At 50.9% G+C, this 17361-nt stretch overlaps 7 protein-coding genes across 7 annotated transcripts; 4 read left to right on the top strand and 3 right to left on the bottom strand.

Moving 5' to 3' along the window:
- The first annotated feature begins 407 nt into the window (after positions 1 to 407).
- Positions 408 to 1426, top strand: BU24DRAFT_200363 (uncharacterized protein). Its single transcript, XM_033521809.1, has one exon. It carries the CDS (start codon positions 743 to 745, stop codon positions 1202 to 1204), a length of 462 nt encoding a protein of 153 aa, XP_033384696.1. The 5' UTR covers positions 408 to 742; the 3' UTR covers positions 1205 to 1426.
- A 24-nt stretch (positions 1427 to 1450) lies between these two features.
- Positions 1451 to 3296, bottom strand: BU24DRAFT_422710 (uncharacterized protein). Its single transcript, XM_033528056.1, has 5 exons — positions 2987 to 3296; positions 2733 to 2908; positions 1944 to 2488; positions 1674 to 1888; positions 1451 to 1622 (listed from the first exon to the last, which is right to left on the bottom strand). Exons 1-5 carry the CDS (start codon positions 3158 to 3160, stop codon positions 1491 to 1493), a joined length of 1242 nt encoding a protein of 413 aa, XP_033384695.1. The 5' UTR covers positions 3161 to 3296; the 3' UTR covers positions 1451 to 1490.
- On the bottom strand, positions 3271 to 3973 carry BU24DRAFT_422709 (uncharacterized protein; the record flags this gene model as incomplete). The annotated part of the gene is made up of 2 exons (XM_033528055.1): positions 3271 to 3853; positions 3955 to 3973. Coding segments are annotated over 2 exons (211 nt in total), but the record flags the coding sequence as incomplete, so codon positions are not given.
- Positions 3974 to 6517: 2544 nt separating this feature from the next.
- BU24DRAFT_409465 (uncharacterized protein) lies at positions 6518 to 7423 on the bottom strand (the record flags this gene model as incomplete). Its single annotated transcript, XM_033525921.1, has 1 exon — positions 6518 to 7423. The coding sequence occupies one exon, from the start codon at positions 7421 to 7423 to the stop codon at positions 6518 to 6520; it is 906 nt and encodes a 301-aa protein (XP_033384693.1).
- Positions 7424 to 8331: 908 nt separating this feature from the next.
- Positions 8332 to 9126, top strand: BU24DRAFT_409464 (uncharacterized protein; the record flags this gene model as incomplete). The annotated part of the gene is made up of 2 exons (XM_033525920.1): positions 8332 to 8712; positions 8851 to 9126. The coding sequence occupies 2 exons, from the start codon at positions 8332 to 8334 to the stop codon at positions 9124 to 9126; spliced, it is 657 nt and encodes a 218-aa protein (XP_033384692.1).
- A 442-nt stretch (positions 9127 to 9568) lies between these two features.
- On the top strand, positions 9569 to 10978 carry BU24DRAFT_422704 (uncharacterized protein). Its single transcript, XM_033528054.1, has one exon. It carries the CDS (start codon positions 9861 to 9863, stop codon positions 10866 to 10868), a length of 1008 nt encoding a protein of 335 aa, XP_033384691.1. The 5' UTR covers positions 9569 to 9860; the 3' UTR covers positions 10869 to 10978.
- Positions 10979 to 13903: 2925 nt separating this feature from the next.
- On the top strand, positions 13904 to 17316 carry BU24DRAFT_409462 (plasma-membrane proton-e; the record flags this gene model as incomplete). The annotated part of the gene is made up of 8 exons (XM_033525919.1): positions 13904 to 14360; positions 14410 to 14633; positions 14682 to 15250; positions 15300 to 15950; positions 16002 to 16087; positions 16142 to 16276; positions 16328 to 16641; positions 16693 to 17316. 8 exons carry the CDS (start codon positions 13904 to 13906, stop codon positions 17314 to 17316), a joined length of 3060 nt encoding a protein of 1019 aa, XP_033384690.1.
- Positions 17317 to 17361: the final 45 nt, after the last annotated feature.

The raw sequence follows: 17361 nt of genomic DNA, 5'->3' as shown, positions 1-17361 counted from the left end.
CCGTCCGTAGTACGATCGGTTTCCAATAACGTTAGCAGATGCGCTGGCTTTTGCTGTGCCTGCGATACCCATCTCCTCGTACCTAAACTACTTACCACGAGCTTTGTTCGGACCTCACCACACCTCGTCGTCTTACTTTCAGCCTCCAAACCCTCCCTCATCCATCATCATCAACCCGCGACACACCCACCTCCGACTCAGCTGGCGTCGAACCAACGCCTTCCCACGCTCGCTCTCACATCCCCCGATCCTCCAGCTAGACTACCGTGTACTCAGCAGCGGGTGCGCAACGGCGTGCGCGTTCCTGGCGTCAGCACCACCCTCAACCAACGCAACCTATCCTCCCAACCAAGAACCAACAACTCGCCCACGAGACTCGCCAGCGGCCCAGACGCAAAGAAGGCACACTTTCATTCTTACGCAACAATAAACATCAACAATAAATAAACGGCGGCACACAAAAACATGGCGGGATTCACTCATTTCTTAAAGGTATGCATTACTCCGTTCCACGCATACACGCGCGCACCCCCCACGCCCGCGGAGGAGGGAAGACTCTACTCGACCTTTGGACTCGATAACTAGTTCCTCCCTCTGATTCGGTGCTGGCGGTGATGTCGCTCGCATTCCATTCCCATTCCCAGTGTCCTGGGTCTCGTCTTCTCGGGATGGGAGAATCCACTACGCCGCACCCTATATCCCTCCAGGACTATTCCTTAACTGACAACGATGCATATAGACGATGTTCGTCCCCCTCTTCACAGCCGCGATACTCTACGTCCTCGTCGCGTGGGTCATCGTGCCCTTCGTGCGGCGGCACCGCAGCCGCTACAGCCAGTACCTCCCCGTGACGTCCAACGTCGCGGACACGACGGCGTCGTGGCGGACCCGGGTCTCGGACGCCGTGTACAACCTGTTCGTGCCGACGGGGTGGGCGGCGAGGTGGAGGCAGCGGAGGCTGGTGGATGGGAGTGGTGGGGTCGGGGAGAACCCGGAGGACGAGTTATTTGACGATGAGGAGGGGGAGGGGATGGTCGGGTTCGATCCGATTGATGAGAGGAGGAGGGAGGCGCTGGAGCAGAGGAGGAGTATGATGGGCGAGGAGGATAGGAGGTTGAGTAGGGAGTTGGAACAGGGGTTTAAGGACGATAGCGACGATGAGCATGAGGATGAGAGGAGGCGGTCGCTGTCGAGGTCGAGATAACTATGTGAGGCGACTGCGTTCATATCTGAGCCGTATTATTGCGGACGGTGAACTGTTGTTTGAAATATCTCTGTCAGATATGATTTCTGTGCTTCTTTTCGATACCCATCACCGTCGTCACTTCATCGCATTTAGGAAGTTCGCAAGCAACGCGGCGCTTTTTCATCACAGTGGGACTTGCATAGAAAGGCGTAATTCTACTTTATTCATTATTGTTCATACAGAAATTGGATGCACCCAGTGCGCCAAAGAACAGAGCATTATTTTATTTGAACTCGAAAATCGTTCATTTCTTCTCACGCTGGCCGTAGGCCTTGGTGGCGTAGTCTCCGTTGTGGACGATGAGATCCTCGGGCCTGTAGTCGTGGCGGCCAGAGAAGTAGGAGTCGAGGATGGCCTTGGTGCCGGCAGCGTATCGCTTTGGGGTGTTAGCTTAGATTCGATATCAGGGCACATGTAGAGTTCTTACCTTTTGGGCATCGATGGAGGTACCAGACATGTGAGGAACCATGGCGTTGCCTCCACCCCAGGGGTTCTTAGCAGTGCGGAGTGGGTGGTCCTTGGGAGCAGGCTGGGGGAACCAGACATCACCACCGTATCCACGGAGGTGACCGCTCTTGAGGGCATCAGCGACGTCCTCCTTGACAACGATAGCACCACGGGCAGTGTTGATGAGCCATGAGCCTAGATGTATATGTCAGTCATGCGCCATGGCTCGGTCATTCGGAAAGTAACATACCCTTCTTCATCTTGGCGATGAGGTCCTTGTTGAAGAGACCGCGAGTCTTCTCGTGGAGTGGGCAGTTGATGGTGACAACATCGCACTGTGCCAAAAGCTCCTCGAGGGTGTCGACCCTGCGGCAGCCAATCTCCTTCTCAACCTCGGGGCTCAAAGGCTGGTAATCGAAGTACAGAAGCTCCTTGCAGTCGAAGGGCTTGAGACGGCGGAGCACACGCTCACCAATGCGGCCAACAGCGACGGTACCGACGACCTTGTTCTCCAAGTCGTACTCGTTCTTGGCGACCTCAGCGACGTTCCAGTCTCCGCGCTCGATCTGCTCGTGGGCGGGGACGAAGTTGCGGACGAGGGTGAGGATGGTCATGACGACGTGCTCGGCGACGGAGACGACGTTGGATCCAGTGACTTCGGCAACGGTGATACCGCCATTGGTCTTGTTGGCAGCGTTGAGGTCGACGTGATCGGAACCGATACCAGCAGTAACAGCGATCTTGAGGTTCTTGGCCTTAGCCAGGCGCTCGGCGGTGAGGTATCCAGGGTGGAATCTGGTTGACCATCATGTAAGCTTGCATTCGTTCATTCATTGATCGACCACCGTGCCAGACCGGCTGATGTGCAGTCGGGCGCTTTAATAATGACAATAACAAAGTGATCTGGAATGTTCAAATGGGGAGAGCTCTGGAAGCAAGGGGACTGCGGGGCTCGCTTGCTTAGTAGTGCGGGGTAGCTCCGACGCGCCGGGACTCGTAATTAGGCTTAGGGTACTTGTACATAACAAAAAGTACTTACGGGGTGGTGATGATGACCTCTGCATCAACGAGGTGCTTGTCGAACTCAGAGCCCTCACCCTCCTTGTCGGAGGTGGTTACGAGCTCGTGGCCTTGGTCCTCGAGCCATTTCCTGATACCAAGCTCGTTCTCAGTGGTTCCGAGAAGCTGGGGCTCCTGCTCGGCGTGGATGCCACCCTAGATGCATTGTTAGTTGTCTGAATCTCTTTCTATGTCTCATGCAGATCGCACGAGGGAATTGCAATTGGTACTTACATCGTAGAGGACGAGAAGAACTTTTCCCTGTTGAGTAGCGGTTGCGGTTAGCGTTCTGAAAGCATTGGGTTGTCGTAGGAATTGGTTTCCGGACGTGAGTCGTGGACCAGCACGCGCGGAGAGGACAGAAGAGGCAGGACGGGCAAGCCGTGAAACAGAGCGGAGAAATACCATTGTGAAGTATTGATGAGATGTGAGATTGAAGAAGGAGTAGAGCTTCTTAAGTACTGTAGAGAACTGGTGTTCCTAGAGTGCGTAGAGATGACGGAGGAAAGAGGGGTGGTGTTTGGATAGGTTTATATGTCAACCGCACAAGGTGACGTATCCGAAAATAGAATGAAGAAGAGTTGGAGGATTGGAACTTTTGCACAAAAGAGGAAGATGTCGGATGGAGAAACAAAAAGATCACGACAGCATGAGGGGTAGCTTTTTATATTGGCAAGAATGCCGGGTACGGGGTGTGGTTAGGTACCGCAAGTATCCATCTATCCATCGAGGTGTCTCCCTCCCTTCGCCTTCGCTTTCCTCAAATCGGTACGCAAGAAGGGGTAAAGGGAAGGGAAAGGGTAGTACGGACTTAGTTTCCCCACTTCATTATTGTGCAGGAGTGGATGAGTGGGTTGGGCAGGGCATGGCAGGCTGTGTGGATGTGTTGCAGATGCCTCTCTTAGTCTCTTAGTGTCTAGTAGGCGACTGGTGGAGTTGGTGGATGCTTCCAGTCTCGACGGACATCAATGTCGTCTTTGGGAATAAACACCTCACACACGCCGCATCTGCACTCACAGTCTCACACACACTCAAACGGAGACGATGCGGGGTTGCAGCGAATGGTTCTGGCGGCTTCATTGACGCGCCAGGGGTTGGAACCTAAGTTGCTTAGCCGTTCGATCATGGTCATTTGGCCCCGCTGCTAGGTTGGACATTATCATCTTTCCAGATATCGGTAGTAGAGTTTTGGAAGGTATTACCTCCTTAGGTACATTCATCCCACCCGGATTTGCTTTGCACATAGCTCGGCAGCTGCTCGGTCGAGCTCACGATGCTTCACATTTCATGCCAACGTCAACCGCGCGTTGCGGACTACGTAAGTCTGTGGAGAACGATGCAAATAGAATTCCGGGTCATCCATTCCCTCCGCTCTGATGGTACGAGAAACTGTCCGATGGGAAACAATATCATCCACATTTCGAGCAGGTTGTGTACACAGTACAATCTCCAGACCAGATACGAACTACTACTTTCGACTTAGTAGCCGCCGATGGCCGCTTGGGAGATTCGATGCGATGCGATGCGATGCGGGACAACGGAGGATGCTCAAACACGGCAGTCCACATCAATCACATCACATCACATCTGCGAGATCACTATTCGAAGACGTAATATTGACACTCTGCAATTGATGATCATTCAAATCAAACTCAATCATCCATCTCATCATTCATATCAAGTATATATCCGCAGTGGCAGCCCAAACATTCATCAACCGTGATGTTGCAAGTTCTCTTAGGAGTAGGATAATGATGCTATATCCAGCATGCCAGCCTTGCTGTAAGGCGCGGGTATCCACGCTTCGATGGTCGAACATGGTGCTCGTATCTACGAGTGGTAACGACCACGCTGACGAGGCGTTCGCCTAGATCCAGGGCTTCTTGGGAGTGAGCGGCTGAAGGATGGGGAAAGACTCGGCGGGATGCCCGGCGGCTGCGGGAGAGCGTGTGCGTGATGATCATTCGTGTTCTTCTGTGGTTTGTCTGGAGAGACTGGTCTTTGGTGTGCGGAGTTAGTTGCGGCTACGAGATGTCTCCAAGTCATGGCCGCTCATTTCCCCGAGATCGCCCATCTCTCGGCTCAAGCGAGCCCTTTCTTCGGAGAATGGTTATAGCTCGGTCACCTTCGGGATTCGCTCTACTTAAGACGAACAACCCTCTGAGTATCATAGAACGTTGATGATGCTTCCCATTGTCCTTGCGCGACATCAGCTTCGTGGAAAAATATGAGTAAAGGAGTATGAACATCCCGAACATCTCCTCTCCATGTCAATAAACTAACCTTCCCAGTTTCCACCAATGCATAACTGAATGTTCCAACATTGTCTGCGCAACTTCATGTTCAACCAGTCGCCCCGAACTTTGAGCGAACAATAGGCCTCCACGCACTACGCTCCGGCTCCGGAGCGCGCCATGGCATCTGGACCCTCATGCCATCTACAGCCTCCCAACAATGACTTGCAGCATACGATCATCAGGTCTACGGCCCACTGTTTAAAGACGTCAGACTGCCCAAAGAAGAGTTGGGAACGGCTTGCCTTGCTGAGAAGGAGATCGCAGAGCGATTCACCTCCGACACGGTACGACGCATAGGTGACCGGATTTTGATCTTAAACAAGATTACGGCAAAGACTACGGCAATGGTACCGGCAGGGCGAGCAACCGGTTGAGTTGATTTCACACAATCTTGCCCGACATCCAACTTCCCCATTCTTGTGACAGCAGGCATCTATCTACACGTCCATCGCATCCGCCGTACGCGACACATGGACAAACTGGACCACATTTGGAACAACTTCTTGAGTCTGATTATGACCTGCTGGTCGAACTGTCCCATCTAACATTGCAATTGCACGAGCCAACGCAGCAAATCACGTCCACAGCCCACAGCGACTTTCCAAATCGTGAGGCCTATGCAAAAAGATATCATGTACCAACTCTTGTGAGCTTGTACATGTCTGAGGATCGAGTATTCGCCACCGACATTGTTGTGACCTCTCCTCCAATTGCAGAGACGTCGTGACTGGACCAGGGAAACAATGACAATTTCGCCCATTCCGATGCGATCGTTCCGATATCTATCAACAGCTATTGAACCACACCACAGCGTCCAGTACGATACGGATTTACAACGATAATTCAATTCTACATCGAAGCATATAGTCGACGTCGCGAAAACACTGAGTTTTACGGACCAGCTATGGAATGCTCTTTGTATACAACAATGCCTTGCGCCCGCCACCTGCTTTGGACTACTTACTATGGAATCACCTGCCCAATTGCAACAGCTATTTCCGCCGTCCGCGAAATCTGATCATGAAGAGGACCACGGCACCCTTTTTCGTGGTATCTCTGTGAATTGCTAACAGGACCCAACACACTCCGAATGCGTCTATCCTGCTTTGCATAACGTTCCTATACCATGCATACCACTATGTTTCACATACTGAAAATATCCAGAAGCATTATATCATTGGAAGAACGAATGAATCTTAAGACCTTTCCCACGTGTATAATTTCGTCTATCTATGTTTCCGCAACAATATATATATACCATAGCTTAACCAATTTTGGCAGTCAAGGCCATCATGTGACTTCTCCTACATACAACAACACCCTTAGTATACAAAACACGCATATGACGCTTAGCGTTGATCCACAACCAATATCTACAAGGCGAATTAGTGTATCGATGCATTTGGCCGTTCCTCTCGACCAAGAACCTAGTGCCAGATCCCTGAACCTCATCCCATTCCAACCTCAATCAAGCCATCGCAGAAAGGCCGTCTAGAGTATCATCAAGCTTCCTCTCCATCTCCTCCCTCGCACTCTCCCTGACCATCGTCTTATTTCTCTGAATCCTCACCCTTTCAAGCGTCCCAAAAGGTAAAAGCACACTACTCTTCAACTCCCAATTCCCCTCACCGTCGAACTCATCAATCCAATCAATCGTAATCCACCTAAGACTCTTCGCTCCGGTCCTTAAGACCCTCACCAGCAGCCCAGCCAGCTCTTGCACCTTGGAAACACAGTCCTCGAGCTCGATAGGCGCATACTTAAGCGCCCCTATCGACGTCTCCATGCGCATGCTAGCCAGCTCGACGCGCACTAGAATCCTCTGCACGTGCCGGAGTCGGACTGACCTTGACAACCTCCGATACGTGGGGTCGAAGCGCCATTCATCGGCATGCGGCGTGAGGGGCCCGACCTCGAAGGCGTGATCCCACAGTTCGGCGTGGAGCTGTTGGCACGCCAGCGAGAGGTTCACGGGGGGCTGGAGGCCGTGATATGCCAAGAATCCGGACTCCAGGGGTAATTGGAGAGGTTGAGGTGCATCGTAGTGAGTCTCGTCGATGTCGTCAGGGGCTTCGATGTCGGTGTAGACGATGATGCTGAAGCTGTTGGTCCCACGCAGGTAGTCGTAGATGATTTCTCTGAGCTCCCGCGGGAGATTCAGAAGTGGACAGCCATTGGGCTGGGAGAATGTCGACAGGGTTTGGGTGCTTCCCGCCTGGCTGTTGTCCCGTCCTGGAGTGCCTGGATCGCTGTCTTTGGAGGGAAGGACGCTAGTGAGGCTATGGACTTTCCAAAACCGGGAGAGGCGAGAAGAGAGATTCCTCTTTCTGGGTTCAATTTGCCTTTTGTCGACGTTTTTGCCGTTGAGAGCCATTTGCTTGGTAAGTCGAGGACCAAGCTGCAGCGGCGTACATTGCGCATTCAGACACAGGCGCTGACGACGACGAACACACTGTCTGTATTGTGGCTGGGTTGGGGTGCTGGCCTGACCATTTAGCGAACCTTCCCCAAACCGGTTTAGCCAATCCCGTTGCTCTCCATCAAATTACCATGTACAATTTTGGCGAGTATGTAAAACATCCTGAACTGTTCACATGTACTCGTCCCCCATAGTCCTCTGCTTACAGAGAAATGACATATGTCACGTCTCCCATGTCAGCCTGTACGGATAAAAAACACCCCGCCTTTTGAGCATCCTCCGCATCTGCCGGATTTCTCGATACCTAATATACACAACCCTCCAATATTTCGACAAACATTCTTCCGATTGGCCTTGTTTCGCTGGTGGCTTGCTGTGGCGTGGCCATCGTGCTCTGCTTGTGCGACCGTCAAGAACCTGTCTTCCGTGTCCTTTCCCTTGCGACTCTGATAATTTCAAATCGAACCCCGACCAACTCTCCCCGCTGTCGCGTCCGGCTGAAGTACTGATAGACGTTGAACGACGTCGCAGGCGAAGCGAGCTTCACTTGATAAACCCGTCGAGCAGGGAAAAATTCGAATATTGTGCTACGGAGACGTCAACGACAGCGACCCACTGTGCTCGGTTCCTCTTGGGATCGTCATTTATCGTGCAGCTCGTGACTGGGGAAAGTAAGGAAACACCCCGACCCAAGCCTGGTCCATGGTTTCTCCAGAAATTAATACTGTGCCGTTCCAGGTAGTAGCGGCCGGTTTGGCAATATAAAAGAGGCGAGGGACGTCACGCAGACAACCTACGATACTTGTATATACTATAAGCCAGCCGGTCGATCCCTCGTTACCTATCTCCTCCACGATATCAAGATGATCGGACTTGTAGCTATATCCGTTGTATGCTTTCTAGCAACTTTTTCGCGGGCTGGATCAGTCACGCAAGATGATTTTACCGGTGTTGGACGGATTCATGTTCTCAAGTCCGACGACTGGAAGACAGCCAACCCTTCCCAGATCATAGGATGCTTGGATGATCTAGGCAGATTCGTCAGTGGAGAGAAGAAAGAGGATTGCGGTGTTTTCGCACACATAAACACCTACCCGAGCACGTTGTCGAGTAGCAAAGGGAACTGTAGCTTCACGAATTCCAAGGCCGAGAAGAACTTGGACAGCTACTACGGAAGAAGAGACAGCGCCTGGTCTTGCGCACCAGGGAACGTTGCAAAGCCTATGGATGCGCTTTACACTCTCGTAAGTGACAACATTTTCTTGAGCTCTTTCTCTGTTCGAGAATAATTTCTAGCAGTGTGGAATCATTGTAGAGAGATACACAGTACTCCCTGTTGATGCTAGCATTCATGATCGACCCATCACGCTAACTTGAATTAGGATGGCTTCGAGTATCCATTCCTTTGCTTTGGAGACATCGCGTGCTTCTATGATTCAAAAGAAGCGCCACAGAAGGGAGAGAACACATCTCTCTGGCAATTCCGATGGGGCTCTATGCAGCGAGGGGTTCCGGAAGGTCACATACAGCTTCAGCTGATGTGGGAGAAGATCGGGGACCTGACGAAGAAAGCCAACACAGAGAAGGCCCCCAGTCGGTTGATGGGATTCTCGAACGTCTTGCAGACACTTTTCCGTGGCCCAGAGATGGATGCTTGATTTTGGCAGAGCATATCAAGTCCAATTCTTTTCATTTAACGGGAATGTACTCCGTACTTCGTACTCTGTAGATATGCAGCACTATACAGTAGCTGCCCAGGCGGACCAAATGCGGCGCGGGCCGAGAAGAGCTTCATGAATCCACTACGGCCGCGGTAGGCCCATACGAGCGATATCAGGAAACTTCGGTCTTTTTTGCCTTATGGCCGGGTACAATAACTTGTAGCTATCATAATATAATTATCATGCGAAATGAAATATGTCCACAACGTCATGGCTAAACCTGTTCCTGGATTTACTTGTTTTGGAGGCGCATTTATAATCGTTCGGCGAAGGAGGGGGACAGACCGAGTGGCTTTTGATTGGCCGTAAGGATTCAGCTTATGCGACCACAAGCCATTCCTCGCTCCCTCGCTGTGTCGGCGTTAACCACAACCTCATGGTCCGAGCTTAGAAAACAACAATGGCTTTACAAATGTCGACATCGATATTTACGCCCGACGAAAGGGTTGCAAAGCATGTATATAAGAGAAGCATGTTCAATAACATTAACTTCCATCATCCAAGTCAACTCAAACATTAAACACAACATTCCAACAATCTTCGAACAACATACAATATTCACAATATCTATCATCAAATCCAAAACATCAATATCAATACTTTTAAATAATCACATCACTTCACATAACCAATCTCACAATAAACCAAACACAAGATCATATTTTTACACAATGGTCAAATACGCAGAAATTCTCTCCTCCAACAAGGCCTTCTTCTCGGAGAAGTCTTCCCAAAACCTGACCGCCGTCTTCGTAGGCGCCACCAACGGCATCGGCCTGGGCGCCTTGCGTGCTTTCGCACGACATACATCTGGCACCCCTGCGACCATCTACGTAGTCGGACGAACTGAGAAGCAACTCTCCAGCCTCAAAGAAACAATCACATCTATCAATACATCCGCGACATTCATCCCCGTCCTGGCAACCGACCTCACAACCCTCGAAGATGCCAAGCTCGCCGCCGACGAGATCGCACGCCACGTCTCGAGGCAACAGGACGCGAAAGTCGACCTCCTCATCATGTCCCCTGGATACGTGGGGTTGAACAGAGAAGACAACGGCTCCGGCGTCGACCGCGTGCAGTCGATTCGATTCTACTCCCGCATGGTCTTTTTGAACACTCTTGCGCCGTATCTAAGGAAATCAAGCCATGCAAGAGTAGTGAGCGTACTGGCTGGCGGACTTGAGGGAAATTTGTTTCTAGACGACATGGCGCTAGAGAAGAACTTCAGCCTCCCGAAGGCTGCTGATCACGGTGCTTCGGAGGTGTCGTTGTACTTGGAGGAGTTCGCTAAGAGACCCGAGAATCAGTCCATCTCTCTCGTCCATGAGTTCCCCGGTTTGACGGGCGGAACGGGCCTTTCTATCAAAGGTCTGCCAGGCTGGGCGCAGTTTCTCTTCGATCATGTCGCAACTTTCATCTTCAAGATTATCGGATACTCTGTTGACGAGGCGGGCGAGAGGGCACTGTACGCTGCGACGACGCCAAAGTTCTCCCGTGACCTAGAACAGGCGGAAAAGGGCAGTGATGGTGTGGTCGGAAGCGGTGCATACATCGTGCATTCCGATTCGAGCGCCATCCCGAGCAATAAGGTTTTGGATAGTCTGCGGGGTGAAGGGGCCGGACAGAAGGTTTGGGAATGGACTTCGCAGGTCCTGTCAAAAGTGAATTCGTCCTAAAAAGTTATAAAAGAGCAGGTGACGGGGGTAAAAATAAATAGATAATGTGTAATGATTCCTTTGACGTATAGTATACCCCAAAAGGTTATATGGAATAGACATAGACAATAATTGAACATCAACCAAAATTACATTGCTACATTGATGCCCACTCATGATTCTGAAGCATATATTTGGGCCCCTCTTCATCGATGGAAGTATTAGGCGATGCCTTCTCTCTGACTGCAATGTCTTTCGAGACAAGCGACATATTGTATACAGATAATTTTCACACCAATTTTGTAGAATACGCCACAGTCGATCCAGGGACAATTCTTCGATTCGCCAGCATATGCTCCGCCATCTTAAGCCAACAACCTATTAGCAGTCAACAGTACACCGCTGACAACTTACTATCCTCCTATCAGCACTACTATCCCGGTACTCCTTTCCCTCATCAACGTTCTTCGAGCCACTTCCCGCCGCCACCTCAACCCGTTCCTATCGCTCGCACGAGGCTTTGGCGTATTGCACCCTTCAGGGTCCGACCTACGTCACCAGCATCACGAAAGGGCTGCAAGGAAATAACATCTCCAGCGCCTGCGAATCCTCCGGAAATACGACGAGGAGGAGTGCAGGAGGAGTGGCTAGTGGCAGGTGGATGCTGATCAGTCATCGCGCTGTGTACCCACAAGAGCACCCCCAGAGCGGCTAGCGTGAGTCGAAACTCGGACATCGGATCTGAACTGCATATCGCATCGCCTGCTGGAGCCGTGAGGGAGATCCTTTTACGGGGGTTCTCGAAACCTTCTCGATGGAGAAGTCGGCGAGAGTGCAGAGTCTTGGAATATAATGTATTTTGCTTGGAAAAGAATCTTAATGAAGGGATTCGTACGAACCTGAACGATTTGACTAGCCTCGTCCGGTTAGATGCTCGTTCAGAAGAGAAGCAGATGAAAGAGGCATTTTTCGGAAATAATTTTTCCTTCTCTTCATGTCTCAATGAAACCTATATAATCCTTTTTACATTGAAATGCACTCCTGAATACTTGGCGTTGCGATTATATTCATGGATAAAGCGTTATTTAATCCATTCTGCTACGAGTTAGCTACCTAGGTAGGTAGGTATCGTGAGCGGATGACGTAGGTGAGAGCCATATAAGCGAACGAGTCGTTTTACTTGTAATTGCTTGTATTTCTAACTAAAAAGGCGGTAGCAGGGTTGTGCAGCACGTACTTGGGGATTCGTACTCGTATCTCTCCCGGTGAATAGCGCAATAGCCAATTTGACGCCCTGTTGCGCTAATTTTCTGCTTCTCTGCATGCCGCATACCTCCGAGCTGCAGATAACACGATTTCGAGAATCCGCCGATATCTCGAGACGACACAGACCCCACGCGGTCTGCTGTGTTCTATATCCGTATCTTTTCAGGTACCTACTGGTTAAGTAATCCCGGCCTCTCGGCGAATTTCTGTTGAAATTCGTTATCCGTGACCTCCGCCAAATACGGGGCGAGCTGTTACCAAACCAGCTGTCCGGTTTCGGTCTGAACCGCAGTTGTGAAAAGTTGGACAGTGCCAGCATAACGCAAATTGAGTGCTGGGAGAAATGAAGCAATCCAGATCGTTGAGGTTTCCAATATCAATAATTGAAGTTTCTGCACTTGTCGACCAAAGGTAAGAGTCTGTTGTGCATGTTCTAGTCATCGATTTCGTGCCCAGAGACCTAGAAACTCTCTACCAAAGTACGACTGAGGAGTCCAGTGCGCATCTCAACCCGACTACCAGTGTGTGGAATGCTACGAGTATGTACCATGAAGAATGTTTCCCCGGTTTGTGGTTACGAATACGGCAAGGCTAGAGATGTTTCGCCTCTCATCACTCTTGGCACCTCAAAAGACGAACGCATTCAATGATGGAATGGCATGGCATTGCACTATTCCTCTTTTCCAATTGATACTCGAAATTGCCGTGGAGATTGAGTCGGAGTAGGAACAAGATCTTTTATGCTACGACGATCATCAAATGGCTCCATTGTCGAGTTATGTACATGCATAGTTATACACAGACTGGACAACTCCGCAGCGCAAACAACATCCATGACAAAGACGGGCGATCGAGCTAACTAATAAATCCTCTTCGGTCTTCTATTGTGCCAGCTACGGCCGAGCTCTGGTGAGCGAACAGGCGACCATTAAAGGAATCCTGGTGTTGGGGCCGTCCTCTCGCCCTCTCTTCAAGGATGTGATACCGCTAGCCCCAACGCTAACCGTGCAGAAAGCTTGTCCTCTACAAATCAAAGCTTGTCGTGGCTGACATCTATCCGGCCCACCCGCCCTATGCCGCCCACCCCCAACCACCAAACAATGCTTGACTGATCACACCCGCGTCATCCCCCGCAGTATTTTCCCGTCCCTTTGATTCATAGCAACTGTTGAAGGGGCAATGTTTATTACCGGTCAACAGTATCCCTTGACCGTTGTCAGAAACCTGTCGAGGGGGTGGCATGTTGCTGCTATTGCTTCAATTGCTTCAAGATGGTCACATGGAGCCGTGAGGCGTCCTCTCACGAAGTCAGGATGGTCCACCGGTGTCAAGAAACGAAATGGAACTGCTTGCGGCATTTTCTTTCGCTTCTTCCTCCATGGTCACGGGTAGCTAAAGACCCAAACCAATCAGTATTGGTGCAAGAAACCCATCGGCTTCATCATATTGAACACTTGCCCTATTCGGTCCCAAGTGTATCAATTCGCGCAGAGCTTCCGGTCGGATCTGCCGGCTTGAGACAGTGATTTGCTCTTTCTCTCATGGTCCACGGAAAAGTCTAATATTTGAAAATACGAGCCATTGTTGAACCCGACGTCAGTCAGAGCGCCTCCACGCGTTGGCTTCATATAAACCCATCTTCCCCTCTCTGCCTTGTCCACCAGCGCCAACTTGATACCCTCGCCAGTGACCGTGCTTTGGCAGCTTCGATTCCACCGCCGCTCACAGAGGCCCCTCCAGGTGTATCTTTTCATCGACAGCAAAAAGGTCAATAGCAATTGTCGCCCATCATGAAGATACATTTCGGAAACCAAGAGCACCCGCAGCACGCGCAAAATGACGACGTCGAGAGAGCAGAGCACCCGCGAGCAATGTCGACCGCGACATCTCACAGGAAGTCCATTGTGAGCATGGCTGAATTCGAGGGAATGGATGAATATTCCGCTCTACAGAAGTACATTCAGTACTACCGAGACCCTCGAACACTATCAGCCAATGACGATACGACACCCAAGAAAAATCCATGGTGGGCTTTCTGGAGGAAGAAGAATAACCCTAACCCCAAAGCTCCTGTCCCGGATTCTAAACTCGTGCCGGAGGAGTGGCTCAATACCGACATTCGCCAAGGTATTACCACTGAAGAAGCCGAGCTCCGTCGCAAACGCTCGGGATGGAACGAGATCTCGTCTGAGAAGGAGAACATGTTCAAGAAGTTTCTCGGTTATTTCAATGGTCCCATTCTATGGGGTAAGTTAGTCTGCACGTGCACGCCAAACAACATTCTGACAATTGCCAGTTATGGAACTTGCTGCTCTGCTTGCCGCTGGTCTTGGCGATTGGATCGACTTCGGAGTTATCTGTGGTATTCTTTTGCTCAACGCCTTCGTCGGTTGGTACCAGGAGAAACAAGCTGCCGATGTCGTCGCTAGTCTCAAGGGTGACATTGCCATGAAGGCAACGGTGATTCGTGACGGCCACCCTCAGACAATTCTCGCTAGAGAAATCGTACCTGGTGATATTGTATGTGAACCCTTATCATTGAGATGGAAATTTTTGCTAATTTGTTAGATCATCATTGAGGAAGGCCAAACTGTCCCTGCAGACGCTCGCTTGATTTGTGATTACAATTCTCCGGAAGACTTCGCCATCTACAACAAACTCAAGGAAGAAGAAGGCTTCTCTGATGAAGATGATCCAGACGACGAGAAGGCCGACCACGATGATGATGATGACGAGGGAAGACCTATTACCCAAGGACATTCCCTCGTCGCTTGCGATCAATCTGCTATCACTGGAGAATCCCTCGCTGTCGAGAAGTATATGGGAGAAATTGCCTACTACACTACTGGTGCCAAGCGCGGAAAGGCTTATGCTATCGCTGTAACAAGTGCTAAGACTTCATTCGTTGGTCGCACCGCTTCGCTTGTCGAGGGCGCAAAAGATCAAGGTCATTTCAAGGCAATCATGAACTCGATCGGTACGAGTCTTTTGGTTTTGGTCATCTTCTTCATCCTCATCGCTTGGATTGGAGGTTTCTTCCGTCATCTGCGAATTGCTGAGGCACGACCTGGCTGGGGCGATTCCGAGACTCTGCTCCACTGGGCTTTGATCATGTTCATCATTGGTGTTCCCGTCGGGTAAGTGTCACCAATCTGTCAATGGAGAATCGAGCTAACTATGTTGCAGTCTTCCTGTTGTCACAACCACCACTCTGGCTGTCGGTGCTGCATACTTGGCCGAACACAAGGCCATTGTGCAAAAGTTGACTGCTATCGAGTCTCTTGCTGGTGTTGACGTACTTTGCTCTGACAAGACTGGTACTTTGACAGCTAACCAGTTGAGTATCCGTGAACCTTATGTTGCCGAGGGCCAGGACGTGAACTGGATGATGGCCGTTGCTGCACTCGCATCTTCCCACAATCTCAAGTCGCTCGACCCCATCGACAAGATCACGCTTCTCACCATCAGACGTTACCCCAAGGCTCGTGACATTCTTGCTGAGGGCTGGAGGACTGAGAAATTCACACCCTTTGATCCCGTCTCCAAGCGCATCACCGCCGTCTGCCACTTGGGCCCTGATAAGTACGTCTGCGCTAAGGGAGCACCAAAGGCAATCCTCAACTTGACCAACTGCGATCCCGAGACTGCCAAACTCTTCAGGGACAAGACTGCCGAATTTGCGCGCAGAGGTTTCCGTGCCCTTGGTGTTGCTTACCAGAAGAACGATGGCGACTGGATTCTCCTCGGATTGCTCTCTATGTTTGACCCCCCTCGTGAGGATACCGCCCAGACTATCGTCGAGGCTCAGCAACTCGGTGTTCCCGTTAAGATGTTGACGTAAGTGAAAGCACGAGACTCCTCATAGAAACTGAAACTGACTGTTTGTAGTGGTGATGCTATTGCTATTGCTAAGGAAACTTGCAAGATGTTGGCACTCGGCACAAAGGTTTACAACTCTCAGAAGCTCATTCATGGTTAGTAGTATGATATCCGATTATAGTATATTCGCTAACGACTCTATTACACAGGTGGTCTTAGTGGTACCACTCAGCATGATCTTGTTGAACGCGCGGATGGTTTTGCCGAAGTCTTCCCCGAGCACAAATACCAAGTCGTCGAAATGTTGCAACAGCGTGGACATTTGACTGCTATGACTGGTGACGGTAAGTTTCTAGATCATCAACTACTGGAGGCACTTTAGCTAATATTATCAGGTGTCAACGACGCTCCATCCTTGAAGAAAGCCGATTGCGGTATTGCTGTCGAGGGTGCTTCCGAAGCCGCTCAAGCTGCCGCCGATATTGTCTTCCTTGCTCCTGGTCTCAGCACCATCGTTTTGGCCATCAAGATCTCCCGTCAAATCTTCCAGCGTATGAAGGCTTACATCCAGTACCGTATCGCTCTCTGCTTGCATCTTGAGATCTACTTGGCCCTGTCCATGATCATCTTGCGAGAGACTGTCCGAGCTGATCTCATTGTCTTCATCGCTCTGTTCGCTGATCTTGCAACCGTCGCTGTGGCTTACGATGTAAGTTCTCGCCCTAAATCATTCTCTCTTCAATTCTAACACAATTTCTAGAACGCTCACTCTGAAGAACGCCCCGTCGAGTGGCAGCTTCCCAAGATTTGGTTCATTTCCGTTATCCTTGGTATATTGCTTGCATTGGCAACCTGGGTCGTTCGCGCCACGATGTTCCTCCCCAACGGCGGCATCATCCAGAACTTCGGTTCCGTCCAGGAAGTCCTCTTCCTCGAGATCGCTCTCACTGAGAACTGGCTCATCTTCGTCACTCGTGGTGGCAAGACTCTTCCCTCGCTCCAACTCGTCTTTGCCATTCTCGGTGTCGACGCCATCGCCACGCTCTTCTGTCTCTTCGGCTGGCTCTCCGGCAGGCCTGAGATCACCTCGCCCAACTCGTCCTGGAAGCAGCGCGAGGACGGCTGGGTTGACATTGTCACCGTCGTCGTCATCTGGGCCTACTCCATCGGCGTCACCATCATCATCGCCATCGTCTACTACCTCCTCAACAAGATCCAGTGGCTCGACGACCTAGGCCGCAAGGACCGCAGCCGCAAGGATCCCGCCGTCGAGAACATGATCGCTGCTCTCAGCAAGTTGGCCCTCGAGCACGGCACTGACAAGCACGGCGTGGAGAGGTACGTCCTCGCGCCCAAGGCGGCCGAGGAGGAAGAGGATGAGTAGTTTTTCTGATGAAGCTAAATGAGCGCGCTACTTTCCGAGTGTGTT

Source organism: Aaosphaeria arxii (genome assembly GCF_010015735.1).
Source record: "Aaosphaeria arxii CBS 175.79 unplaced genomic scaffold BU24scaffold_4, whole genome shotgun sequence".
In the NCBI taxonomy this organism is placed as follows: Eukaryota; Fungi; Ascomycota; class Dothideomycetes; order Pleosporales; genus Aaosphaeria; species Aaosphaeria arxii.
The sequence above is the reverse complement of the archived record's forward strand: the minus strand, read 5'-3'. Positions and strand labels throughout refer to the sequence as shown.